This window comes from Microdochium trichocladiopsis (genome assembly GCF_020744255.1).
Source record: "Microdochium trichocladiopsis strain MPI-CAGE-CH-0230 chromosome Unknown B0I36scaffold_13, whole genome shotgun sequence".
Taxonomy (NCBI): domain Eukaryota; kingdom Fungi; phylum Ascomycota; class Sordariomycetes; order Xylariales; family Microdochiaceae; genus Microdochium; species Microdochium trichocladiopsis.
In genome coordinates this window covers 1218850-1245136 of record NW_025763556.1, presented here as the reverse complement: position 1 = coordinate 1245136, position 26287 = coordinate 1218850, and the positions used below count along the sequence as shown (strand labels likewise).

The window sequence follows — 26287 nt, the reverse complement described above, 5'->3', positions numbered from 1 at the left end:
CTCACCGAGCATAACAGTTTCATCTGATCTAACAATCAATCGACACCATCAAGATTGATCTGCTTCTTCGCATAAACTACGGGGAAATGGCTAGTCTGCTCCTCAACGACTCTACGTTGTACAGTACTCGCCATCATCGGCCGTCGCGTTGCCCATGCTGCCCCACTGACTTCTTTGCCCTTTTCACAGTTCTTCGCTCGTGCGATGAGGATGATCTCCTAGCCTTCAGGAAGCGCGGCTTGCAGCACGGAGGGCCTGCTGGTCTTCATACTCCGCACCCCAATCCTCCGACGGGTCCGGGCGGATCATCATGTCCGAGCCATTCAGGCGGTCCGCAGCACGAGAACCAGCGCCACTGCGTGTGAACCACATCCACTCTTCGTCCATCCCACGGTCCCAGCCACTGACCCGCCACAGCTTCTCGGGAATCCAGTCGATCCTGACACCAACCAGGCTGGGGAAATCCTGGCCGTTGACGAGAAGGTGGCGGACTCCAGTCTCGCATTTGGACAGTGCCCAGCCGCAGTCGTACATTGCATCTTCCCAGGTAGTGAGGGCGAGCATCTCGAGCGACGCCGGCAGCATGTTCCGGAGCGAGCCCTTGCCGCGAGCGCCAAAGAGATTCTAACTCCTGCAACGAGCCGATGGAGCCTCTGAGAATTCTTGGATCATCGTCCTCGAGTAAGATGAACAGGTTGAGGTGTCTCAGGTTCCGGCCCAGCTGACGAAGTGTGTTACCCGCGGCATCGAGGTCGAGGACTGATCCGGTCTGCTCGAACAGAGGCATGACCCACGCGCCATAGGTGAGCCGTTTGAGGCTCGGGAAAGCTGTCAGAATGTTGCCCAGGGTACCCGAATGGAAGATCATGTTCTTGATCTCAAGGTCTTGGAGGTCAGGCTGCAGACGCTGCATGAAGAGCTGCGGGGCTGGTCTGTGAATCTGAAGCTTGTCCAGGGGAAAGAGAATGATCGAGCTGTGCTTGCTCAAAGGTTCTTGGACGTGCTTGTTGAACAAGCCCGCTCGCGTGAGATGCATTAGGGGAGTTTGTTCCTTTGCGGTAGCTGAGTTTGAGCCAGCCAGGCCGAGTTCCCGTAAGCGCGCAGTCTTGCAACGGTTGAAAAGGTTGAGCAGAAGCCGCTGCTCCTGTCTATTGCGGAGCGAGCACGCGAGGTGCTCGAGCTTGGGCAAGTGGGCGATGCTGAGGATTATGGCGTGTTGGATTGAACGTTCGCCCGTACCGAACAGTCCTGAAAACCAAGCCACAAAGGTTGGGGAATAGTTCTCTGCCAGCCAGTCCACACTTTGGTCGACCTTGAGGTCGCTGAGATTTGGATTGATCTCCCATTCATAGCCAGTGTCGATGGTGAGCGTACGCACGAAGGCTCCGATTGCCGGGGTCTTCTGCAAAGCCTTGACAAAGGTTAAGAGTCTGCTCTTATTCTTGACAGCCACTGTTCTCCAGAGCTCAGCATTGACGAGCTCGTCAAACCTCTTTGACACGAGTCGCAGAGGTGCCAGGTCAGCGCGCTTGCCGGCCGCGCCCAGGAGAATAGGACGCAGGATCTCGTCGGGTAGCTCGCTGAGGCGGGATGCTGCCATTTCGTAGGATGATCACGGCGTGACGGTGTTGTGATAACTTAGAAGGATGCTGCAGTGCAGTAGCTTTCTTGCGTTCTCAACAACCAGCGTTGCAGGGCAGGACTCGCGTCCGAGCGAATGAGGTGAATGATGGCAGAAGAATGCAAGCCAGCTATCCACCGTGATCCAAAGTGAGTTTGGAGAGAGGAGAAAAACATGAAAGGTATGAATGCCAGCAGGCAAGGTATATAAATACGTGTAAGTCACTGGCTGCCTGGCAGCAAGAAACCAAGGTATCAATAGGTTTACGAGGTGCGGCCTTTAGTAACACCACAAGTGCCTAAAAGGCTCGCATAAATGTTTCTCCGAGACCGTTCCAGAATGCACTGAGGGACGCCAGAGAGCAAACGGAACCAAAACCAAGTTCACGCAGCATAGCCTGCAACTACCCGTGGCTAAACAATGTTTGTGATTTGATGCACATGGTTATTATGTTGCCGCCAGGCGTGTTCTCATATCATAGATTAGGCTCAGCATTGTTCACTCGCAGAAAACCTATTCTGGTGAGGTCGAATTCTTGCTATTACATTCTTCATTGACGGCTATTCTCCAATACCTTCAATCTTGGCCACAACTAGTTGGGTGAAACACAAGTTGCGGCAGGCTGCACGTCCAATTTGTTTCCAGCACTATGCCCACGCAGCGCTGGAGCCTTATCTCTGGCGGGCCGCCATTGGTTATATTCTGCGTTTTGTAACAAGGCACGGACACGATGCTCAGGAGACTTGGCTGAGCGACTTGAACACGACCTGATCCTCATGCTCGCCATCATCCCAAGCCGCGCTCGGGTCATCAAAGCACAGCTGCATGTCCCGAGCAGCCAGCTGCCTGACGATGCGCTTTCTAGCTGCAGTGCGGGCAAGCCACACCCAAGAGTCTCCAGTGGCGATTCCCCGATCCCATCCTTCCACGTCCCAGTGATGACCCTGCCAATCACTCGTCGGAATCCAGCCAAGTCTGACGCCAGCCAAGTGTGGGAAGCGCCGTGACTGTGTAAGTAGATTCGGAAGCCCCGCTTCGACATCAGTCTGGCCGCAACCAGACAAGCCGTCATCCGAAGTCGCCAACGTGAGCATCTCGATCGAGGTCGGCAGCATGTCCCCCAGTGTGCGGTAACTGTTCTCGCGCAACAGAGCACCGGGCATGGTCACAAGCGTCTTTAGCCCGGTCAGACTGCACAGAGGTCCAAGAGAACCCACGAGTGCAAAGTCTCCAGCTTCTCCGTCACAATAGACGTGGAAGTTGATGTGTGTGAGGTTTTTGCCAAGCTCGCGGATCGCTTGGCCTGCAGGGTCGACATTCACAATCTCCACGTCGGTGTTGGACTCGTAAGACCTCAGTGCCCCGTAAGTTAAATGCTTGAGGCATGGGAAAGCGACAAGGACCAGCCGGACCGTGTTCTCCATGAAGGCGATGTCTTTGAGCTCCAAAGATTCAAGACGTGGCTGAATTTTCGCGAGCCTGAACAGCCCCGTCGGACACGAGCTGACTTGCAAATCGACCAGGGGAAACTGCATGACGGGCGTCTGCTGCACGAGGCCTGCGAGGCTGGAACTGTTACGCAAGCTGACCTTGCTCAGGCGCATCAAAGGTGTTCGATCGGAAGAACCAGCGGGGCGGGCAATGCCCAGTTGAAGGAGCCTTGCCGGCCGACATTGATCGAAGAGGTCGAGTAGAAGTCGCTGATCATGCCGATCGCTCATGAAACATGAGATGTGCTCGAGCTGGGGCAAGTGTGCGATGAGCAGAACCAAGATACGGTATGAATGCACCCATCTGTCGCAGAATTGTCGTTGCAGCCAGGTCGAAAATTCTTGAGAGTAGGCTTGACGCATCCAGTCGAGGCTACGTGCGAGATTGATATCGCCAGCCCCAGGTTCGTTCAGCCACCATGTGTCGACTGAGAAAGCCCCCCTTCTGGAGGACAAGAGTACGGACAAGCAGGCCACAAGATGGATTCTGCTGCAGAGCGCTAACGAGTGCTTGGAGCTGCGGCATCGTCCTACCGGGCTGAAGGACGATGGTTCGCCAGTATTCGGGGTTGACAATGTTGTGAAACCGCCCGGAAACCAATCGCACAGACGTGAGGTCCTTGCGCTTTTTGGCCGAGCCCAGAAGGATTGACTGCAGAACCTCGTCGGGCAGGCTGTTAAGGGTGATTGCCGCCATGGTAGAACTTGTATATTGGTTGAGGTGTGGCGATGAAGCCGCCGTGAGTTGACTGGACGGGCAGATGGGCCAAGAGGCTCAAGGAAGGTGCAGGGTATTACTCCTTCCTTTCCAAGCAAAGAGAGGTTGCGGTTTGGGACAGAAGGCGACCATGTAAGAAGAGAAGGCAGCACCCAGCGTTGCATGGGGTGGGGACAGTCAAAGGTGGAACGGGCAGAGTGCCTCGTGAGGAAGTTGTTAGTTAAGGTCAGAGGCCGTACGCGTTGTGGGGTTTCACTTGCAGGACACGAGCGGATTACTGGGGAACAATACTCCATGTAGTAGGCGTGAGGCTCATCCAGCTCATATACCGCTGGGGACGCATCCCCACAGCTGCAAGTCATTCATGCCTGTCAACCTCGGATGCGTGACATGCTCTGGCAGCTCAGATTCTCATCTAGAGGAGGAACGAGGGGAAGTCGCTGTGAGGCCGTCGTGATGAAATGCAATCTGGGATACGAAGCCATGTAGGATGGCTTATCATACACTACATGTATGAGAAGGTGGTTCTCCACGACCCGCCCTGCCAGATTGGCTGACTACGCGTACAAGTTGCTGCCCTGTTGAAAGGCTGCGACGGGCTCTCGATTGGATCACCACTAGCGAAGCTTCCAAAGGTGGTACTAATGAGCTTGAAGTGCAAGTGTTTAGAGTGCTGAGCAGAGCTGCAGTTGGCCAGGCCAAACCGAATCCGACGCTGTATTAGTCAGCACAGGCCACTTCGACAATGCAGACGCGGGACAGCGCCCACTTGCACCGGTCAGTACTCTCCGTCAGCACGTGCCTGGGACGTCCTGTCGAGGATGCCTTCGCGCTTCGACAAGCAAAAGGCCTGCGTCCCGTGCGCGGATGCAAAGCGACGCTGTGACAAGGCTCTGCCCGAGTGCCAGCGCTGCCTGGACCGCGATGTCGACTGCCGCTACCCGCAGCCCAAGCGCCGGCGCAGAGACCTGCCGGCAGCGGCACAGCCTGTGCCCACAGCGGCCGTCAATGCCACGGCTGTTGGAGCATCAGGGCAGCCTGTGTCTGTCCCAGCCAGTGCTGAGCTGGTCGGGTTGGACCCCAGCGCCGTCTTGCTCAACGACTGGGCCTTGTCTTCGCAGTCTCAGCACCTGTCCTCGACGAGCCCACCCGATCCTCTGAGCACGACAGACATGATAAGCCTGGACACGCCAGACTCTGGTTTCCCCTCGTCAGCGTCACCTTCCTCCTTGGCCACCACGTTGCCATGGTTCCTCCAGCCGCACTCGTGGACAACCCACCACAGCAACCACGACCCGGGCTGCGTCTCTGACATCGAGCTCGAGCCCTCCATCGAGCACATCAAGCACATGCTCCAAGGCTGGCTCACCCACGGCCACAGCCCCTTCATCCACCGCAAGCTCTACTCCACCGGGCCCCTCCCAGACTGCCTGCAAGACGCCTACGCCACATTGTCAGCCTATACCCACCGCACCTCAGAGACACGGGACCTCGTCGTCCAGATCGCAGAGTCCAAGATGGCCGCTCTCCTCGCCCGCGAGACAGGCCAGGACAATCCCGCCCTCAATGGTAACGGCAGTGGACAAAGCAGCAGCAGCAGCAGCACAGCGAAGGACGTGATTCGCCACCTGTCCCGCGTGCAGGCCCTGTTCGTGCACCTCTTCATCCACCTCTTCGACGGCTCCGTCCGGCAGCGCAGCAAAGCAGAAAAACACCTCCCTCTGCTCCGCGAGTGGGTGCTCGACATGTACACCTTCGCCCAGCGCTACAATGGCGACGACCTACTCAATCCCGTCCCTGAAAGTACCATACCAACAAGCACAAACGGGGAGCTGGACCTGTCCCTCCTCCCGCGGCAGCAGGGGCCACCGCATCGCCCTCCACGCGTCATCTGGCATTTTAATTCCTCCACTCTGGCTGCCGAGCTGGACGACGACGCCCGCGCTGAGTTGTGGCGCGCCTGGATAATCACCGAGAGCGTGCGCCGGACGTATACCGTCGTCGACACCGTCGTCAACGTGTACCAGATCATGACCCAGGGGTGGTCAGAGTGCCAGGGCGGGCTGTCGTTCACGGGGCGGAGGGGCGCCTGGGAGGCTGAGAATGCAGTCAGGTGGGCCGAGGTCATTACGGGTAAGGGTAAGAGCAGCGGGAATGAGGTGCCGTTGCTGGTGCCAGCGCTCAGGCCCGAGGAGGTCATGGCGCAGTGCTCGGCGGGGGATGTGGACGACTTTTCCATCATGTGCTGGACTTTTATTGTCGGGAGGGATAAGTTGCAGAGCTGGGTTGATCGGAGCGGTGGTCGCTGATCGAACTGGTAGAGTAAGGCTCTGTTTGCCGTGACATAGAGAGATCGCGATCATGACACTTGCCTGTAGACGGGGAAAAACCACCTGCCCACGCAATTATGAAAGCTCACAGCTGACCATAGGGATTCGTGGGCTAAAAAGAACGAAAGAAATTAGTCAAAATTGTAACGAACTCTTCAAACCAATTTCCATTCACAGTCCCAATTACCGATGGGTACCCATGGGTGGCCCCATCTGCCGTGGACATTTCCTTTGGTACCTATGGGCTGGCCATGCGGGAATTTGTACTTGGCTATGTGAATTGTAGAGGCTTTGTAGATTTCCGTGCAGTGCATGCCATTGCAGGCTTCCCTGGAGCTTCGGCCCGGCCGTTTGCAATGGGAAAAAAGTTCCGCTTACACATACTAGACCTTGATGCTGACATCGCATATTTTATGACATGATTGGCTCAGTGCTGTTCCCTGCATCGGCCCTGCATGCCTGTCTTTGTCAGGGTCCCGCAAGGTTTCCGTGTGGAGGAGAAGTGGTGGGAATGCTGCGGAGAAGTTGCGGAAGAGTTGCGGGCATCTGACAAAGCGGCGAGTCCCACTCTTTCCGAGGCCATGCATTGACCGACACAGCCCTCGATAACAGACTTCTTGGGCGTTTGGTTTGACTAGATATAACTCCGCTCCTCTTCCAAATCTCCCTGTGAAAAGAGAGACCATCATCTCATTCAGGTTCAGCACCCATTGCAGCCAACGCTCCATTACACTTCCCCAACAACCGCAGAAACATCCGCCACCATGTCTGCCAACACCAAAAAGATCCTCGCCGTCCTCGGTGCGACCGGCCACCAGGGCGGCTCCGTCATCGATTTCGTCCTCAACGACCCAGTCCTGTCTGCCGAATACTCCATCCGAGCGCTCACCCGCGACCCCTCCTCCGCCTCATCCCAGGCCTTGCTTGCCAGAACCAACAACAACATCGAGCTCATCCAAGCCGACGTCACCTCGCGCGACTCCCTCACCACCGCCTTCCGCAGCGCGCACACCGTCTTCTCCGTCACCACCCCGACCTTCGGTCCCCTGGCCCTCGAGACGGAGCTCGCCACCGCGTCCGTGATCGCCGACGTCGCCGCCGAGCAGGGCGTGCAGCACTTCATCTGGTCGACCCTCACCAACTTCAGCGAGGCCTCGGGCGGCAAGTACACCCGCGTCACGGCGTTTGACGCCAAGGCCCTGGCGGAGAAGTACATCCGCGGCCTGGCGGCGCAGGGGAAATTCCGGGCCTCGTTTTTCTCGGCGGGTTCGTACATGGAGAACTTTGCGGACCAGGCGTTCCTCGCGCCGCGCAAGCGGGTCACCACCACCGGAGAAGAAGAGTGGGTGCTCTCCCGCCCGTGCGAGTCGACAGCCGCGCTGCCGCTCATCGCAGCAAAGGCGGACGTGGGAAAGTTTGTCGGCGCCATCCTCGCCGAGCCGGACAAATACGCCACCACCACAGGCGCGGCCGAGCCCGACGGCCGCGGGAGGACCCTGTGCGCGGCCACGGCGATGTACAGCTTTGACGAGATTGTGCGGATCGCGAGCGCTGCCACGGGCAAGAAGATTGTGTACGAGCAGATCTCGCTCGACGAGTTCGCCGAGAGCCTCAAGATGCTCCCGCTCAACCTGGGGGACATCTTTGTCGACGCGTACGCGGCGTATGCGGTGACTGGGTACTTTGGCGCCGAGTCGGAGAAGGAGGTCGAGTGGGCTGTCAAGCAGGCCAGGGGGAAGTTGACTACGCTGGAGGAGTTCTTTGCTGGCAGGCCTTGGGTTTTGGAGTGAACGAGGGGGCTTTCTATCTCATGGCAATCAGATGTCAGCACTTCTGACACTTACTGTTTTCTTATTTGTACGTAGAGTGTATTTTCACGTAGATTTAAGTGAAGTCTTTGTGGCTAGCATGCCGGTAACTTCCGCCCCAGATACTCACCAGTGGTTTATTGTACACTTGGACACGGCTACAACCGCTGATGTCTGTGATCACGCGCAGAATGCAGACCCGGTCGAATTAGGCCTAGGGGTGCCATCGGAGCAGACGAGTCTTGCGGAGATGGGTGTAGGCCGCCTGACGTGGCTGAGGGCGACTGATTGAATAATCATCGCCATTAATGAGAGTGCCAAAGAGGCTGTGTGAAGGCGCAGTGGCACGTCCATGCTGCTTCCTGCAGCGGACGGGTGCATGCGGGCATGCAATGCAGTGTGTGATAGGCTGCCTCACGGCTCCGCTGCTTTGCGTTGGGCTGCAAGTCCCGTTGATCAGAGTGGCAGCAACCAACAAGTCTTGGCACCCGTGTCCCCCTCTTTGCCCGTGTCACTGCGATCATGGCCATTGTTCCCTTTAGCTTCCCCCATTCTCTGCAACTTTGTCAAGATGACAACGAACAGCCTGATCCAACTTTTGTAAAAACCACCATCAAAATGGCCGACATGGCAGGCCTCGCCTTGGGCGTGGTATCCCTGGGCATCACTGTCTGCAAAGGCATCATCACGTACGCAGACGCCGTCAGCAGCTACTCCGGCGACGTGAAATCCCTGAGCAACCTCGCCACGAACCTCGATCGCAATCTTCGTATTGCCCAGGAGACCATCAACAGGCATGTCTCATCGACTGCCTCGGACACAGGGCCGTCACAAACGAATACAGCTCTGTCCACCATGCAGCCTTCTACCGCCATGGTCGAGACAGAGAAAGCGTCCCAAGACACCATCACGACTTCGCTGTCAGTCTCTTCGGTGGGAGCGTGCATAAAGTCTTGCGAAGCCGATCTGCGCGCGCTCGAGAGTCTCGTTGACGACCTCGCGGGGGTGCCGCTCTCGAACCCGACTTTCCGCGAGAGCTGCCGCAGAGTCTTCAAGAAGTTGACTTATGCCCTCCACAGCGAAAAGAAGGCCGAGATGGAGCACAGGATGAACAGTGTCAACAGCACTTTGCAAGTGGCGTTGCAGAATCTCGGGATGTGCGTGTTGAGCTCCAAGCTCTCCTGTTATGACCTCATGGCTGACCTTCGTGCGGTGTGTCTAGCAACATCTCGTTGGATCAAACCGATCTTGTCAAGAAGGCACACGCCGAGACGGCCGCGAAAATCGACCAGAATTCCGCGGCAATCATGCTGCATGTGAGCATGCAGTGCCAGGCCCTGTTACAAGAGCTGGACTCGCGCCTGCCGGCTGGCAGAGAGGCCGAAACCCGAATCGTCGTGTCACAAAGGGCAATGACAAGGGAGACTAGGGTCGCAGGCGTGTCGCGCAAATATCTTGCACAGTCACCCACACGCAGCGACCTGCAGCCCATGTCGGCCCTGGGTGGTCTTGGGCTGTGCGAGTGTCGTTCGTATCGAAATGTCAAAAAATGGCAACCGCTGGGATCTGCTATTGGTTTTTACATCAGCAGGATCGAGACGTTCCGGCACCGCCCGAGTTGCGAATTCTCAAAGTCGAAAGCTTTGAACAAGACATCAACGACGCACACTGTCGCATCTCGGTGGACAACAGTTAATGCCATCGTAGAGGCTTCTTTCGGGATCTCCTTGGGTAATCTCATCGCAGGCGGCGTGCTCAGTGTCAGTCCAACTTTCGCGCTGCAGTATCAGACCCGTGTGCGGGTTGAAACTCATCCGATATGGCGGATCATCAACTACATGCATGAATTCTCATGTTATCGTGTCGAAGAGGACGAATATAAAGCAATGAGCGAATACGCGCTCCAAAGAATGCGCCAAATGCTCGAGAAAAGACCCTACCTTGCAACTGTTGTTGATGCCGCCGGCAATTCTATGATTACTGCGATCCTCGTAAGTAGCGAACTAAGCCTGGTGAATTTCACGCCGGCTAACTGTCTCCATCTTATAAGACAAGGCCACGGACAATCTATATGACCATACTTCAAGTGGTGTATGGGAAGTCTTGGTACCGGTGTCTAGTGTAGTGAAGTTGCTACTCGCTTACGGCGCCCATCCAGGCACACTCTCATCTGGCAAAGGGTCAGTACTCAATATGGCCAACAGATACTCACGTCGTGTCAATAAGGCTTCCCTGTACGCGTGATGGTGCTGATGTACTAGACAGCCATCCACTGGAGCCTGCAATTTTACAATTGGGTAAGGCAGAGTTGCCGCTGATGATAGACTTACTGATGTCTGGCAACAAGCACTCACAAGCGCAGTGGACGGCCCGGTTTCCTCCCGGCGTGCATGGCAAGTTAGAGCTTGCCATTTGTTATCGGCGGTCCTTGATCGATAGTAAGCGTTTTAGGCGCTGAACATTTGTCTGCAGCGAACTGACCGACCCTTTAGCTTACCCCCACAAGGCCAAACACCATTCGAGCACCTCCTGTGCTGTCTGTTTGAGCAGCAAGAGTCTCCAAAGTTTTACGCTTACCAGTTTTGCCTACTGTTGAGCGGTGTTGCAGACATCATCACTTTGGAGCAAATGCTGTCTGCCCTACGTATCATGACTTTTGCCTCCCTCTGGCTGGTTCATACTTGTTGGTACTACGACGAGGTCGGGAAACGTTGGAAATCGTGTGAGAACTCATCTCCTTCCAATGTGGAAGATGATATCGATCCACGCTTGGAGGCTATCTTTGCGGAGATAGTTCACGATTTCACAGACACCGTAAAGGGGTATTTCCTCCACCGCCCAAACCCATCGCAATTTCTTCTGGCGACCGAGGGAAGCAACGTGTGGGAAATGACCAATTTTGCTTTCGCCCACTGGGCGAAGATATGGTGGCAGAGGGTGGATAACGAGCTGCTCAAGCTTCGCGACGAAGACATGTTGGCAAACGGTCGAAGGCGGGCTGAACTTCTAGGTGTCGTCTGGTGCGGGCCACCTGTGCGCAAGCTGCAGCTTGTTATGCACATAAATCGTGGAGATTGGCGGCGCCACATCGATGCAGTAGGAGACGACATAGATCTGAGTGACGAGCCCTGGTGGGTGATGGGTGGACATGACGAAACATGGGTGTGAATCTGATTCTCTCAGTTGTACACAAAGAAGGCTTAGAGTCCGATTAATGTTCTTGTCACGCGATTGTCTGGGAACTTGGTCGATTGTGCACTGCCAGCCGCTTTGAAAATGATGAAAGGTCCGGAATATATTTGAAGGATATCACGCGATCACTGTACGCAGTCTAGCAGATAATGACTTTCCCAGGACCATCACCAGAAAGTCTGCTTGCCACAGAAGCTCCAAAGAAGAGGTTCTTCGCGGAAACTGGTGTTTGATGGCCAGATTTCGACCTTGCGGCATGGATACCCCGGCAGTTATTGTTCAACCCTACGCAAGCCCGAACCAGTACCTCACATGGCATCAGGGGACTTTGCAAGCAAAATCAGAGCCAGCCAACCCAATAATATTACGCATAATCGAATCACGTCTGGACGGTCAACGTCAAGAGAGCTTCCCTAAGGTGATGCACGACATGCTGCGGTGGGATACCGCGGAGAGGCGTAGCATGCCTAGGGCTTGCAGCTGCGGACTGGATTAATATTGAGATATAAACGCGCGTAATGGCGCACAAATAGCATGGCGGCCAAATCAAATGTACGGCTAGGGACGCGAAGACACGTATTTGGAGCCTCTCAGACAGGTCGCTATGCGTCACCAGGGCTCCTGATCTCACATACACGTGGCGACGGCGTCCGCCGGCCTACAGTCAGAGTAGCCACTGGCGAGGCCACGAGAGAAGCTTACTTTGACCCCCACGATATCAGCACTTGTCTCCCCAAGCTCAGCTGCATGGCTTCGACATTCAGGTGCGCTACGGTCGTGAAATGGAAGGACTTTACTTGGGAATTCACACTTTGCCTTCATTGCTCCATATGTAAAATGACAGGGGTTAATACTAATCTAACGTCAGCGTGGATTCGGGGCTCGTATAGCAGAGAACGGGCAGCCAAAATTGCGTGGAACAGTCACGCGGGCTCAGACCGATAAGCACTGCGGGGAAGAGACGCTGACAGGCACCCCTGCACGAACGATGCCCTTGTCGTCAGCAGAACGTTGCAGTTCACGATAATCATCGAGCCTGGTCCCCTTTTCACACATATAGTTCGCCTTTGCCCCTCTCTCGTCTCCAGTGAAACCTAAGCTTCAACCGGCAGTCCACAGTCACCAGCCATGGCGTTCGACCCCTTCCACTCGGCCCGTCTCACCTACCGCGCGATGGAGGACGCGGACGACGACAACACGTTCCTGCACTCGGTACAGCTCGACATCGAGGCCCTGTCGGTCAACACGCGCAACCTGCTCGCTCCACAGAACAAGGTCCAGAGCAAGAAGCTCGGCGAGTTCCTGCGGGACGGCTGTCTCCTGGGAGTCATCATCTGCCTCAACCCAGGAACAGACTTGAACACCACGGCCGAGGCAGTCCCGATAGGGTTCATTTGCCTGAAGCTATCCGAAGGGAAATCCTCACACAGTACGTTGCCCGTCCCGACTTGACATTTTCATGCTTGCTGGCTTTTTTAGGCCACGCTGCCGGACAAAACCAAGGAGCTGTCCTGCTCAAGCAGAATAACCGCCAAAGGCCGGGAGGCAGTCGGTTGCTCATCACTAACGCCGCGTCCCCGCAGGCCGAGCAAGCTCGATCGGCCTGAGCATAGTCCGCCAGTACCAGAACCGCGGCTACGGCTCCGAGGCGATCAGGTGGATCCTGGGGTACGGCTTCGAGATGGCGGGCCTGCACCGCGTCGGGATCGAGGCGTTCGGGTTCAACGCGCGGGCGCTGCACCTCTATGAGAAGCTCGGCTTCGTGGTCGAGGGCCGCCGGCGCGAGGAGGTCTGGTTCCGCGGGAAATGGCACGACTTCGTCGAGTTTGGGATGCTCGAGAGCGAGTGGCGCAAGAGGCAGGAGGAGGAGGGCAAATCGTGGATCGACGATACGGCGGCTTGATGATGAGGTCCAGTTGGAGCCAGATGAGGCTGGTGGTCATCCGAGGACGCTGGCTCTGTGTGTGTAGAGGGCATCGCGGCTTGGTAGATTGATTCTAGATCGTTAGCGAACCATACCTTTTCGAGCGTTCTAGATGGGAATATCACTCAGTGTACCTGCGATGCCTTTATTTCCGCTCTCGGTCTGCCCTTCTGCTTGGCCCGATGCGTTGGCCAGACGGTCGGAGGAAAGTGGCGCGTGGTCCGCGCTAGCTGCCAGATCTGAGTCACAAACCCTGCATGATCCTCCGCTGGCCTGTGCGAGACATGTGTGCCATGTATGGAATGTTAAGCAGCTTTGGCATTGTTGGAATGCCATGTTCGACTGCATTGCAGGTAGCCGTGATCCAGCGTGCTAGCATGCCCAAAGTGGCGATTGATCTCGCGGGAACGTCGGCTTCGCTGAAGTTCGCGGGCCGACTGCACGGATCAAACAGCCCCGACTCCTCGGTCCGATGGCCTCGGAAACACCTCAGCCAGCCGTGTGTATGCCACCCGGTCAATGCCATGGTCGGAGTCGTCGCAGCGAGCATCCAAGCTTAGTTTCTAGATCGATTAGCTTATTTGTTGCGCTGTATCGGAGTACTCTCCGAGGGTGGAATGTGGTGTCGATATGCTGCATGGGCTCTTGTCATTACGAAATCGAGATCTCGAATAAGCAATGATGGAACCCAAATCAGGGACGGAATCCCTGTAGTGTCTCACTGGCTTTGCACGCACTGCGGCATCGGATATTGGACCGAGAAGTGTCTCAGTGCAAGGTTTAATTTAATTGCCTTGCCAATCTCGGTAGGTTGGTTGGGGGCTAAGTGCCAGTAGATATGGTTCCTGGAAATCTGTGCTTGCCCTGCATGGGCCACTGCCCTCATTGTTTGATGGGTCTTGGAGTCTGGCCATTCTCTCCGACCGCTTCTGGCGCCAGCCTACGGTGGCCGGCAAAACATGCCACAAGGTTCAGCTTGGGGCACCCAAGTTTGACGCTAAAACTCCAGTCTATCCAGGCTGACCGTCGGCGGGTTGTGGGGCTTCCTTCAAGCCGTCCGGGGGAACCTCGTAGGGCGGCACGTGCGAGGCACGGGATGATGCACAACTCGTCTGGCGCAAAGAGTACTCTCCGCAACCGCCACGGACTGGGTTTGATCCAGCAAGAGTCGTGCTGCCGCAGAAAGCAAGTGATGCTTGCCCGTGCAGCCGAGCTGCCAAAGTGGTAGAGCCATCCCGCAGTAGTCTTGGCTGCACTCGCCAGGCATGGGATTGCGTTGTGTGCGGTCCGTGTCATGGGTGTGTCTAGTGTCTCTCCGGCACCTTTAAGCCAGCCCGGCCATGCCCATCCCAGCATGCAGAACCTGGGGACGGAGCATTGACTAGCTGATCATCATAGCACCGCGCGGCCTCGCCTGTGACGTTGAATTGCATGGAGCTTATGCCTGGGGCCAGATGGCGAACCAACGGGACCCCTCTCCCCAGCACCACGGCCCCAGACGGCACAAACAGCCATTTGAGGGGCGATCTGCTGCATGGCAGCTAAGACTTTCCCTTGCGTAGTTAGTGGCTCATAGCTCCGCAACCGATATGCACGCTCTCTAAGACATATGCGTACCAGTCACTTGGAGGTCTATGTGCTTGCTTCCTTTTTCCATTCGGCTGCTACGCCGGCCGGCTGGCAGTCTCCAGAGGCCCCTTTTGCCTGGGCCACACAGAGGCGCCTCTCTCCGTCCTTGCTTCATTCAACCACGTCTTTCCATCATCCATCCGCGCGTCACACCTGTGCCGCGCATGAAGAACGACAAATAGACACCGAGTCGCCATCAGCTTGGCATGTCATGAACCGGTTGTGACTCTAGCTTTAAGTTTTCCACGTCATTGCGCATTGCCGTGATTCCCGGCGCGCAAATTCACACCTCTTGAGAGGATGCCACGCCAGACGACGAATTTCGCTTTTCATCGGAGAGAAGTGCTTGGAGACGCTCGGACGAGACATCGACTGAACGAGTGACCGTCGCAGCATTTCGGGCAATCCTCGCAGGGGGGCCAGCGGCATATCTCGACCGGTAGCAGGTAGGAACGCCGTCAGAGCTCGGCAGGGCCCATCCCTGCGGGTCGCAATGGGGCTCTTGATACCGCCATGGTATCAGAGCGAGACTCCAAACCGCTCCGAGCTCAACGATGCCAGCCTCGTGCTCGGGGCGACGATAGTGAGCAGGCCACCAGAGACACGTCTTTTCTGAATGCCAGACGCTGACCATCTTACCCGAATTCTAGCCTCTTGCCGTCTTCACTTTTGTCAAAAATGGGATGCAGACCCAGTCGATATACGAGCGGCGCAAGTCCTTTACGCCCTTTGTCATCATGTGCTGGGCCGAATGGGCCGCAGCCGTCGCCCTGGCGGCAGTGAGCTACCTGTTTCTCACCGGGATTGTGCCACCCAGCTTCTGGACATTCTTCACCATGAGTGAGCCCCAACCCTGAACTACATCAGAAAACAACATCTGATTGAAGAACCCCCAAAGACTGACGCCGAGGCCCCCAAATGCAGTCTCCTTGTGGGCAGTGTTGGTATGCACGAACCCCCGATATCTGACATTACAACTTTCGAGGCACAAGTCACCTAACCCCAACTCCCCGTCTCCAAATCCAGATGCAGTGCATCCTGCAAATTATCATCAATCGCGTCGCCCTCATCGTCGCCAACCCGACGCAGGTCCGGCGCATCCGGCTCGTCGTCTTCGCCATCGCCAGCGCCATCAACATATCTGGCTACCCGATCTGGATACCCGCCCGGCTCCAGCTCACGCCGCACTGGGCGGTCATCAATTTCTGGTGGGACCGCTCAGAGAAGGTGCTCTACGCGCTCGTCGACATTGCGCTGAATGGCTACTTCATGTACCACGTCCGCACAAAGCTGATCCAGATGGGCCTGACCAAATACAAGAAGCTGCTGTACGCCAACATTGCGATGGCGTGCGTGTCGGTGGGGACGGACGTATGTCAACCTGCCTTTTGTGCATCGGACGGAAAGGGGATGCCAAATTGCTAACAAGTTGCGTGGGCGTTGCACAGATTCTGGTCCTGGGAGCAATGTCTTTGCGCAGCCAAGTGATGTACGTTTCTTCGAATGCACTACTCCCGCCCATCATGGGTCCTTTGGCTAACTATCCTGTTCCCTCCACTGGCAGATACGCCCAGTTCCACCCTCTGCAGTTTCTCGTGAAGCTCCTCATAGAGCTGTTCATGGCCGACCTGATCGCCAAAATTGTCCGCGAGGACAACCGGATCAACACGATAGCCAACGGCTACACCGACACGGGGGGCACGACAGCCGACGAGATGCAGGCCATCCTGGCACGGCAGGGCGGGGCAGACTCCTTCTCGCAAGCCCTGGAGAGGTTCGGAAATACCCAGACTGGGACGATCGGTGGTGCTGCTGCGGGGGAATACGACGACGTAGGCACACACCATCACATGCAGCGCAAGGCGGCCGTCACTGAAGTCTCAGCCAGCCGGGGTGGCGGTGGTTGCGGAGATGGTGTGCCGCACAGCCGGCGTAAGCAGCGGATCGCGAGAAGCCATCGTGCTGGCGATGTCGACGGCGGCGATATCGCGGACGAGCTCACACACCAGAGCCACGGACAAAGTGGCGGTGCAGCGGACGCCTGCGGACGAGGAGTAGGAAGCGACAGCCTGGATATCACGAGCTTCAACGACTTCGGTGCCGACGAGAAAGCCTTGATATCAGGAAGCCATATTCCCCAGGGCGTCATCGTGCAAACCACGACAACGGTGGTTACGACGGAACCAGCCGGGCCACCGAGGTCGTGGTGGCTTCCAGAGGACGAGGAGGAGCAAGTTGCGACTACGCGTTCGATACAAGCTTGCGAGGCTTGCGCATTCGACAGCGATGACGAGGAGGATGAATCTCGCGCGATCCATCACGAGGATCGGCGAAGCGACTCGGCGCCGCCTTGACAACTCGATACTGCTTGATGTGCTGTTTTCGAAAAACCAGTCTGCGTGTTCCGGCCGTGTACATTTCGGCCAGGATACTTTCAAGAGATCCGAGCACTGTTTAGCTGACGGCCTAGCCACTGGCTATATGTCGTGTACCGCGCTGACTTCGGCGTTTGTCAGTAAACTGGTCGAGACAATGGCAAACGGGGTGATAGCGCTGAGAAAAGCAACCAGATCTCGAAAGTTGAGAAGGTCAGAGTGAATAGGGGGCGGAGGATTGAGAGACCTACTGCCAGCCATCAACATGACCCCAAACTCATCTGCCTCTGCAAGCCACCGCTCCGCTCTCTCATCCAGCCCGCGACCCGGCCTGATATTGAGCCACTCGGAGACCTTGAAGCTCCCCGAAGAGCCGCCGCTGTCACTTCTCCTCTCCTCCACCACCAAGTCTCCATCACCCTTGTCGGAAGACAGTGCTGGCAACGATCCTGTCGTCGGTGAGCAGTCGGAACCACACCACCGGCGCTGCCACCCTTCATACAGCGGCTCCCACTCCTCCTGGCTCCGGGCGCGCCATAGTTTCCCGGCCTCAGGCATCGGCATCTGGCTCATGCCGAAGCATGACATGAGGGGTAACCCGTGGATGATGGACCATGCATGCTCGAGCGCGTGCATGGCGAAGATTGTGCGTGTTGTGGCGGCAGCGACTGCCCACGCGTGCCAGCTTTGTGAACTTGAGGCGGAGAACGGGCTGTTGTGATAACCCTGGCTGGCCTGATCATGGCTCGTTGGCTTGACTGTCGGCGACAGCTGCAGGGCTGACACTTCTGTGTCTAGAGCCTGGATTGTCGATACATGCAGTGGCACATCAGGAGGGACCGGGGACGAGGATGGCGTGTTTCCGTCCGCGTTTATCGTGTGCACCAGAGTCTCTGTCATCTCCCACAGCTCTAGGATCAGCTTGGATTGCTCGTCTTTCCTGGGAATCGCTGTTCCAGGATTAGAGGCCCGAGAGCCCGGAAATGTGTCCGGGTTCGTGAGGATGATGGTGAGCAGGATGACTAGTGACTGGCAGGTTGCTAGGAGATCTAGGCCTGAAACAGATCTTCCCTGCGCAGTACAGAGATACGTGATAGGAATTTGTGAGCCTTAGAACCTCCCAATAACAACACTTTAAACATGCATTTGCAGAAGGGTCTTGTGAACTCACAACGCAGAAAAGCCGCTTGATCTCGCTGCTTATGATCCTGTCGACAGCTTCCCGAGAGTCATCGCCCGAGGCCAGCCACATCTTCGCCAGCGAAGAGCAGTCGAGGAGGGCCGCAGGCAAGGCCTTGATCGAGCGGCCTGATGTCTGTACCGGGTGTATGAATGGGGGCAGCCTCTGCTCCGTCGCATTGTAGTCAGCCATGACGCGAACCCAGGATCTGAACATGCGGCTAGTGAGATGGGCCGTGTGCTCAGCAGCGAGGCTGTGCGCGGCAGCCCGCGCCTGTACGAAGCGCAAGGCGCCCCCGTTTCGCCCGTAGATTTGTGGAATAGCGTCATCTGTGAGGTACGCCAGATCCGGACTGCCGGGCGGCGAGGTTGCAGGCCTCGCTGACTGGCGACTTGAATCGTCTTGTGACTCTGGGGTTGCGCGGTGGCTAGTCACAGACGGTACAGAACCCGTATTACCTCCTGCGGTGGTGCTCTCGCCGGACACGTGGCCTGCAGGGTTCTCTTCAACACTAATAGATTCTGCCCGGCCGTGCTCAACCACGGAGGGTGAGGCGTATACGCATCTCACGTTCCTTGAACGACATCGCGCGCAGCCAGGACGTTCCAATCCGCAGCGCAATTTGGATGTGGCACAGGTTAAGCAGGCCTTGCGGCGGGCTGGAGCCGTCCATCCTTGTAGACACCGCGCGCTGTGTCGATTGCGTGATGATACTGGGCTTGTTAGTGTCTCCCAAGATCCGGGTGCTTCCTGAGTATATGCCAACGTGTCCTTGGTGAAAGACGTACCTCGGGTGAAGTGCTTTCCGCACCGCGGGCAACTTGGTTTACTTACCGACATCGGCTACGATTTATTGCTAAAAAGCTCCTGCTTCTTGTGGTATGAAAAGCATCGCAAGAGGAGGTCGGGATTCCGGGCGCCATAATAATTGGAGCCAGATTGGGGGCACTCGGAGTTCCGGGTGCACTCAATGCGCGACCCTGGCCCGCTCATACACCAGTGTCCCACCCGAATCACTCGGCGTTAACGGCCATATCGATTTAGTTGCGCCTATCTTGTGAAACCGCAGATATAAGCGTGTGCGGGACGATTGCCAGTAGACCTATATAGAGAACAGTGTACATATCGACTTGTGTGTCCTCTTTCCACTTCCTTACTCGTTGCCACTCTTCCGTCTGGGCCGCTTCCAGTTCCCCCATTCTCCCCCAAGCTTCTCAAGCCAGCGGCACGGTGTCTACGAAGGCCCCAAAGAAAGGATCCCGGTCACCCGCAATGTCAACCTCGCTCACAATCTGCCGAAGCTCCTTGCTCTCCGCCTCAGTCAGCTGCACTTGACCCGCAGCGAAGTTCTGCTCGAGGTACTTGATCTTTTTGGTCCCTGGGATCACAAACACATTGTCGGCCTGCGCAATCAACCACGCCAGGCTAAGCTGCGCCGGAGTGCAGCCCTTCCGCTCAGCTATCGCACCAATCTTGTCCAGACAGGCGTCGTTCTTGGCCATGTTGTCCTCACTGAATCGGGACATATGGGCACGGACGTCGCCTTCGCCAAAGCTCGCGCCGGAGCGATATGCGCCTGTCAGCACGCCACGGCCCAGCGGGGAGTACGCGACGATGGCGATGCCCAGCTCCTTGCAGGTGTCGAGGAGGTGAGTGCCTGCCTCGCCCTCAATGTCGCGCGTCCAAGGGTTGTACTCGCTCTGGACGGCAGAGAGCGGATATACGGCGTGGGCGCGGCGGACAGTGGCCGACGAGGCTTCGGACAAGCCCACATACTTGACCTTGCCAGATCTTTTGTGCTCGTCAGCCGCAGCCTGATAAACGCAAATGAAGGTATCCGGACGGGAAGCAAAACATACTTGACTGCAGACGCCATCGCCTCCATGGTCTTCTCAATCGGCGTGTCCGAATTGATTCGATGGACATAGTACAAGTCCACGTAATCGACACCCAGCGTTTGTAGGCTCTTCTCGAGCGCCGTGGTCGCATACTCGGGCGAGGAGTCGATCTTGACCTCTGTGAGGTTACCATTCCCTGGCATCACTATCCCAAACTTTGTCGCGAGAAAGATGTCCTTGCGCCTCTCGGGGTGCAGGCGGAACCACTTGCCCAACAGCGCCTCGCTGTCGCCATAAGCGTCCGACGTGTCCCAGTTGCGCGCGCCTATCTGCCAGGCACGGTCCAGAAAGGCCAGACGGTTGTCGTCAGAGCTGGAAGGGTGGGCCGAGATGTTAGCCTGATGTTCGACTTATGCCGCAACGCGAGGTACAGAAAGAGCAGTATTTGCGTACAGGGCCGCGCCGTAGCCGACACTGGCGCCCATCAGGCCCAGGCCGATGACGGGGATCAAAGGCCCATTCCTGCCGAGCTGGCGGAGAGCTGTGGGTGGAAGACTCATGTTGTGGTAATGGCAGAGCTGGTGCTAGAAGTGTGTCTTGATTCTGAGATACTGCTCGATATGGAGGGCAGACGGACCAATTGAGCAATGTTCGACCTGCGCGGACCAACTCTTATACTTTTTTTGGAGGCGGGGTTAGCCCGACCCTTGGTAATGTTGCCAGGCGAGGATCACAGTCCAGGTTGTAGAAGGGTGACTCCACGATGTGCCGGTTAACATGGCACTGCGCTGCACTGTTTTGCATACAAGGAATTCCTCATTGCTTCTCACCTTGCCCTCAGCCTTCTTGACAACCCGAGGACAGCCAGTGTGGGGGCTACACAGCGGCTTGACTTCGCTGCACGAGAACGAGATCCTCCAAGTACAATCTACACCTCATCGTGCAGCTCGGCAGGTTATGGAGCCCGCTAACCCCGATTAGCGTGAAGCAAGTGCGCATGGCAAACCCTTCCCAGACACATGGTAGCTGAGTGCTTGGAGACGCACCATTGCGGGCTTTTCGGGAATAAGATCCATGCATGCAGACTTTGGGGGGGATTTGCTTGGCGCCGGATTTAAAGTGTCATCTCCGTGATGTCCATGGACCGGTAGTTGGCAGGGCACAGACGACGCTCTGAATGGGGTTCCGAGGCGCGTCTATGGGACTCGGGCAAGGGTCGCGTGGCTGCCGCGACCAATTCGATGCAACAACGCGAGTGACGGGCTGCTCGCGAGGCTGGCCCGGTCATGCCCTTCACAAGGACCACATTTGACCCTCTCCACTCTTTTTCCAGGTTCACTTTTTCGTCTTGTAAAATGTCAAGCAGGCTTGTCTGGCCCTATCTCACTCTGGCCAATAGCAACTCTTCCCAGTTGCCGATGCCCCAGTCTCCGGCTATTGGTGCCATCCACATTATCCTTCTGATACCCGTGCAACTTGCGCTTCGACGGACGAAACGCGGCCGAACAAAGGGGGAATAGCCAATGCTAGTCCTTAAAGCACTCTGCTTTCGAACGTCTCGCAGCATGCAGACGTGTTTGGAGAAGTGCTGACAGAGCAGAAGGGATTGGTAACGAGATTTGTAATCGTGCTAATATTTCACTGCGCGACAGTGAACCATCTTACACGGCTGATGCATTCATGACAAATACATACAGTATATGACAAGGTCTGGGCCCAACTCCTGCCTGCTACATTATTCATATTCAACGCGGTAGATTCTATCATGAACACCGGTGATATGGCTTGCTTTTGTGGTCTACAAACCAAAGCTTTATGAGAGCGACGCCAGCCGGGCCGGGACTGCGGCGGGTTGTTTCTGAGAACGATGTACGTGCCGAGCAGTCTCGCCGCCTAACCCTTGCCGATCTGCAACTCTAAGCTTGCGGCCAGCCAGGACCCTGCTGTGTACCTGTAGATCCCGCTTTAGGCTGCGTGCCTGGGCAAGGCGCGGGCGGGCTGTGACAGACGCTTGCGGGGCGCTGATCGCGACTGAGCATGGCGCGAGTCATGGGCGTGCCTTGCGTATGCTGAAAATGTACATACGGCATGAATCGCGGCCACGGTGTGGTGCCTATCACGGCGTGCGCCACGAACGTGTTGTCAAGGGTTAGAAGCACTTCATGTTCGAGATCAGGCCCTTCCTGGGGAAGAATGAAGCCACCCTTCGCTTATAGTGTGAGGGGCGTGACAGGAAACGACTCATCAACATTTTCCAATGTCCCAAGACGTCAGGTAATAGCAACTATTGCCGTGAATTCACCTTGATCTTGGTTTCCGGTGGAGGCGAAAAGCCGGTTGCGATGGGATGAGGATGACAAATGCCTCCAGGTCGCCATTGACTTTGCTAGTATCACGAACGCCTCCCCGCATTTGCCGCACTCCCTCATATGAGATTATCAGATCAACGTCAAGCAATTCATCGGGACGATCACAGGGTGCGCGTATGTGCCTTGAAATCAAGGGCACAGTTTTTGAATTTTGGTGTAGCCCTACGCGGGGCAACAGTGGCCGCCCCCAACCTGGCCCAACCTCAAGAGAATAGAGTTGTCTTGGATCCCCGGATCCAGGTAGCACCGGGCTTACCATGCTTTGCTCCCGCCTCTCTTTGTCCACTAGACCAGCAGAGCAGATCGAGGCTTGGCTAGCGTGACACACAGCGGAATATCGTGCTTTTTATGACCTCACGCGGCTAGCAGGGTCTCGACTCGCGTAGTACTGTCAAGGTCGGGCAATTACCCGGCCTTGGCAGTTGCCAGATCCCGAGCTTATTTTGAGCCCAGCATGACTGAGCAAGTAAATTGACTGGGCGGAATCTCAAGGCTGCCAAGATTGGGAAGTATCGGCAACGGCCGCGAAACGGTAAAGCACACATCCACGCGTGGATCCACGCAAGACTTCATGCAGCAGCATGGAGCGTTGCATCGGAGGTTCTTCCACGCTCCGTGCCGCGTTGTACCTGTTCCAGCTCTTCTCCGGGGCAGGCAACGTCATAGCACGCCCGTGCAATCTCACTCACATTCCAGGTACTTGGAGAATTCGACTTATAATCCACCATTGCAGGCATGTGTGCACCACCAGAATTTTGACTTGAGATGTCTCTGTTTCATCACAACGTCTCTGTCTAAGACCACGTCCCAACGCCATGCCGGGGCGACTCTAGCCGCGCGGCCCGTCGCTCGCACCCCGACCAATCGTGATGCTTCAAAAACGCGGTGTCTGTCAAGCCCCGGAATGGGCCTCACGGCTCAGGGCGGTCCACTAGTGCCGATGAGCTCACGATGCTTCGGAAGCTGCCTCGCGCTCTCTGAACCTTGTTTCTGGCAGCCCCGAAGCCCGGCTCAGTCGCTCCGACACAGCCCAGGGAAGGTAGCCACTCTCCCCTTGCCGTTATGGCTGGATGCTTCTCGTTGCTGCAGATCATTTGTTCGAGATCGACAGGAGTACGTGTTGGCCATGGGATGCTGACTACGTGAGACAGCAGCGTCATTCTAGACCACGTCGAGACACTTCTTCCTAGAACTAAACGTTAGGGATCAGTGCTCGCCAGACCAGCTGCTCAAGTCTTGTGAGTACCCAGAAGTTGTGCGATGCCAAATAGCCGAGTAGAACACAATGTATGAGCACACTATGGATGCAGCTGACCTGGGTCAGTGCAACCTCAGGTCAGTGCTATGACGGGCCGCCACCGCCACAAGTGCGGAAGCCGGGAATGCCGCGCCAAATCAAGGACAGCTCATACTTCTGTAGAGCTCGCTGTAGACAATGACAGCTCTGATATCAGCACAGTGCTTGGCTCGAAGCTATGGCCTTGGTGGCTGCGGGGGAGGGCTTGACTGAGCCCCGACAGCTGTGCGGAAGCCAGGCCTGTACAGGTCCCCGCCAGGCATCGCCCCGGCCAGGGAGAGACAGGCGGGCGGCCCGCAGGCGCCGTGGCGCCCAGAAGCCCCGTAGATACAATATTATGGTTTCAGAATTGAAGCCATGTCTCGACAGGCACCAAGTGGTGGCTCCTGGGGAGTATTACTCGGTCTAGACAATTGCAGTAGCTGTTTCCCCATGCTCCGGGATTGGCTTAGCAGGCCTTATAACAGCTGGAGCTTTGGCCTTGCCGCGTACCGAGCCAGTCAAGGGCTCAAGATGGACTACGATTAAGCTTGACGGCGTCGGTCGGCACCGAAGGGGGGAAGCCTGTCAGTTTTGACAAGTTCGGGGCGGCCAATGAGACATGGGAGCCGTCCTGCCAAGACCGGCGCTTGCGGAAGCTTACGGGAGTAGAGTTAGAGGAGAGACACAGGATCTTGCCTTTCCCGCCTGGCTCAGACACCCTGAACGGCTTAGTCTCATTGCTCAAAGTGCTGTGCTACATAACATGTGGGACCCTCACATCAGTGTGGCTACTGTCACAATGCTGTACCATGCACCCGAGAGTGCCGATGTGGCGCAGGAGCTCCATGACCGAAGCGTGGGCGTCCTTTCGCCATCAGGCAAGTCATGAGCACGATTGCCCTCCACGATCACAAGTGATGCTGGTACAAATGATCCCTACCGTGTCTTGAATCGTCAGCCTGTAGCAGCGGGGTTTCGACTGGGGATTCACGTCGCGATCAGCATTTCCAGGGTCACCTAGCTAAAAAGAACAACCTTCTCACTCACTGAATCGGGACTTGACAGGGATGGCTGAATCGCTGATACATGTGGCCGGCTCGACTTCTATTCCCTTGGACAGTGGCTCGCTTGAGCCTCATGCAATCCTGGCATGACTCTCTGCACAAGCTACGGGGTATTTTCCGAAGAAGGTTTTTGTGTCTCACCAGGCAGAGGCGCGGCGGAGCTGGGCGATTCTCGCCCGCTGTAACGGCAATCTAGACGCGTAGAGACGGCCCCGACCCAGAAATAACATTCGACTACACGACGTTGGCGCAATGAGGTAATTGTCAGCGGCCATATTGGAGATCGGTGAGTACGTGCTGTATGATACCCACCTTCTTCTGCTGGTTATGGGGACAACGGAGCAGCAACACAAGCAAAGATGGCGCGGGAACATGCCCACTAAGAACAGGCAACCTGTGCGATAATCTGACATTTCCATTTCCTATAAAGATGGTCCAGATATCGCCCTTGGTTTCGCCTTTTCTCTCAGCTCATCATCGGCATCCACAATCAAGACTCCCTGCCACTCACAATATCTCCTCCTCCACAACTTTTTCCACATTTCATCACGCAGCTCATCGCTCGTCTTCGCTAGTCTCCAACCCGCCACAATGAAGTTCCTCCAGATTCTCAGCATTGCCTCGGTCGCTCTTGCCGCCCCTGCCTTGGTCCAGGAGCAGGAGACCACAGACCTTGCCGGCAGAGGCATCCTGATCGACGGTGTGACCGCGGCTATCGGCACAGTCCGGACCACGGCCACCGCCAACGGTGCTATCCTGCAAGGCACTCTTGCGGAGGCCGTCGCGAACCACACGCAGACGACTCAGAAGATTGTAGCCATGGTCGTTGCCAACCTCAGAGACACCGCCGCCGCATTCCAGGCCAGTGCCGCCAAGCTCACACAGAGTGCGCAGACAGCCGCGGCCGCCCTCCAGGGCAGCACCTCGAATACCATCATGCAGGAGATCACTCAGGCGAGACTGGCTGTTAACCAGGCCCAGGATCTTGTCAACTCCGTCAAGGCCACTGTTACCTTCCTCACCAACACATACAAAGGCAACCTTGACGCTGCCATCAGCGCCGAGATTCAGGCACTGCAGACCGCCATCGCCGCCTTTACCGGGCCATTCACCACTCTGGCCGACTCGCTCAAGGCTGCCGTCAACCCGACCGACATCCAGGCCTTGATCAAAGCCGGCATCCTCCAGGGTGTCGTCGACATCCTCAATACCCTGTCTATTATCATCTAGGAAGAAGCCAATATCGCTGAACCAACGCCCGCCCTGCCCAACATCCCAGATCCAGATCGGTGCTGGTCATCGATCTTTCTCAAGTTCTACCTCGACCTCCACAATTTGATGCTCACGCCGAAAGTCGCGAGCAATGTTGTGGACAGCTGTTTCCTCTCCATGGATTAATCTGCTCATCTTCGGAGTGCCCCAATCACGATCATGTTTCTTTTCTCCTCCTTGGTACTGCTTCCTGGTTTC

At 56.4% G+C, this 26287-nt stretch overlaps 12 protein-coding genes across 12 annotated transcripts; 7 read left to right on the top strand and 5 right to left on the bottom strand.

The window, feature by feature from the left end:
- Positions 1–225: 225 nt before the first annotated feature.
- B0I36DRAFT_398285 (uncharacterized protein) lies at positions 226–1600 on the bottom strand (the record flags this gene model as incomplete). The annotated part of the gene is made up of 2 exons (XM_046161608.1): positions 226–465; positions 533–1600. The coding sequence occupies 2 exons, from the start codon at positions 1598–1600 to the stop codon at positions 226–228; spliced, it is 1308 nt and encodes a 435-aa protein (XP_046005483.1).
- Positions 1601–2355: 755 nt separating this feature from the next.
- Positions 2356–3808, bottom strand: B0I36DRAFT_355715 (uncharacterized protein; the record flags this gene model as incomplete). The annotated part of the gene is made up of 2 exons (XM_046157463.1): positions 2356–3464; positions 3646–3808. 2 exons carry the CDS (start codon positions 3806–3808, stop codon positions 2356–2358), a joined length of 1272 nt encoding a protein of 423 aa, XP_046005482.1.
- Positions 3809–4631: 823 nt separating this feature from the next.
- On the top strand, positions 4632–6339 carry B0I36DRAFT_338836 (uncharacterized protein). The gene has a single exon (XM_046155825.1). It carries the CDS (start codon positions 4651–4653, stop codon positions 6136–6138), a length of 1488 nt encoding a protein of 495 aa, XP_046005481.1. The 5' UTR covers positions 4632–4650; the 3' UTR covers positions 6139–6339.
- Positions 6340–6580: 241 nt separating this feature from the next.
- B0I36DRAFT_338835 (uncharacterized protein) lies at positions 6581–8077 on the top strand. Its single transcript, XM_046155824.1, has one exon. It carries the CDS (start codon positions 6924–6926, stop codon positions 7947–7949), a length of 1026 nt encoding a protein of 341 aa, XP_046005480.1. The 5' UTR covers positions 6581–6923; the 3' UTR covers positions 7950–8077.
- Positions 8078–8534: 457 nt separating this feature from the next.
- B0I36DRAFT_389390 (uncharacterized protein) lies at positions 8535–9396 on the top strand (the record flags this gene model as incomplete). Its single annotated transcript, XM_046161328.1, has 3 exons — positions 8535–9124; positions 9190–9283; positions 9343–9396. Exons 1-3 carry the CDS (start codon positions 8586–8588, stop codon positions 9394–9396), a joined length of 687 nt encoding a protein of 228 aa, XP_046005479.1. The 5' UTR covers positions 8535–8585.
- Positions 9397–9877: 481 nt separating this feature from the next.
- Positions 9878–11197, top strand: B0I36DRAFT_398279 (uncharacterized protein; the record flags this gene model as incomplete). The annotated part of the gene is made up of 4 exons (XM_046161607.1): positions 9878–9958; positions 10126–10264; positions 10315–10405; positions 10460–11197. 4 exons carry the CDS (start codon positions 9878–9880, stop codon positions 11133–11135), a joined length of 987 nt encoding a protein of 328 aa, XP_046005478.1. The 3' UTR covers positions 11136–11197.
- Positions 11198–11971: 774 nt separating this feature from the next.
- On the top strand, positions 11972–13296 carry B0I36DRAFT_338829 (acyl-CoA N-acyltransferase). Its single transcript, XM_046155823.1, has 2 exons — positions 11972–12588; positions 12743–13296. Exons 1-2 carry the CDS (start codon positions 12288–12290, stop codon positions 13060–13062), a joined length of 621 nt encoding a protein of 206 aa, XP_046005477.1. The 5' UTR covers positions 11972–12287; the 3' UTR covers positions 13063–13296.
- Positions 13297–15205: 1909 nt separating this feature from the next.
- On the top strand, positions 15206–17066 carry B0I36DRAFT_369460 (uncharacterized protein; the record flags this gene model as incomplete). The annotated part of the gene is made up of 5 exons (XM_046159777.1): positions 15206–15295; positions 15363–15552; positions 15698–16083; positions 16161–16201; positions 16277–17066. 5 exons carry the CDS (start codon positions 15206–15208, stop codon positions 17064–17066), a joined length of 1497 nt encoding a protein of 498 aa, XP_046005476.1.
- Positions 17067–17127: 61 nt separating this feature from the next.
- Positions 17128–18384, bottom strand: B0I36DRAFT_50175 (uncharacterized protein). Its single transcript, XM_046162971.1, has 2 exons — positions 18259–18384; positions 17128–18158 (listed from the first exon to the last, which is right to left on the bottom strand). Exons 1-2 carry the CDS (start codon positions 18337–18339, stop codon positions 17190–17192), a joined length of 1050 nt encoding a protein of 349 aa, XP_046005475.1. The 5' UTR covers positions 18340–18384; the 3' UTR covers positions 17128–17189.
- Positions 18385–18837: 453 nt separating this feature from the next.
- On the bottom strand, positions 18838–19135 carry B0I36DRAFT_389387 (uncharacterized protein; the record flags this gene model as incomplete). The annotated part of the gene is made up of 2 exons (XM_046161327.1): positions 19056–19135; positions 18838–18980 (listed from the first exon to the last, which is right to left on the bottom strand). Coding segments are annotated over exons 1-2 (195 nt in total), but the record flags the coding sequence as incomplete, so codon positions are not given.
- A 155-nt stretch (positions 19136–19290) lies between these two features.
- On the bottom strand, positions 19291–21018 carry B0I36DRAFT_338819 (NADP-dependent oxidoreductase domain-containing protein). The gene is made up of 3 exons (XM_046155822.1): positions 20559–21018; positions 20127–20477; positions 19291–20058 (listed from the first exon to the last, which is right to left on the bottom strand). The coding sequence occupies exons 1-3, from the start codon at positions 20663–20665 to the stop codon at positions 19482–19484; spliced, it is 1035 nt and encodes a 344-aa protein (XP_046005473.1). The 5' UTR covers positions 20666–21018; the 3' UTR covers positions 19291–19481.
- Positions 21019–25408: 4390 nt separating this feature from the next.
- B0I36DRAFT_369457 (uncharacterized protein) lies at positions 25409–26047 on the top strand (the record flags this gene model as incomplete). Its single annotated transcript, XM_046159776.1, has 1 exon — positions 25409–26047. One exon carries the CDS (start codon positions 25409–25411, stop codon positions 26045–26047), a length of 639 nt encoding a protein of 212 aa, XP_046005472.1.
- Between the last annotated feature and the right edge of the window lie 240 nt (positions 26048–26287).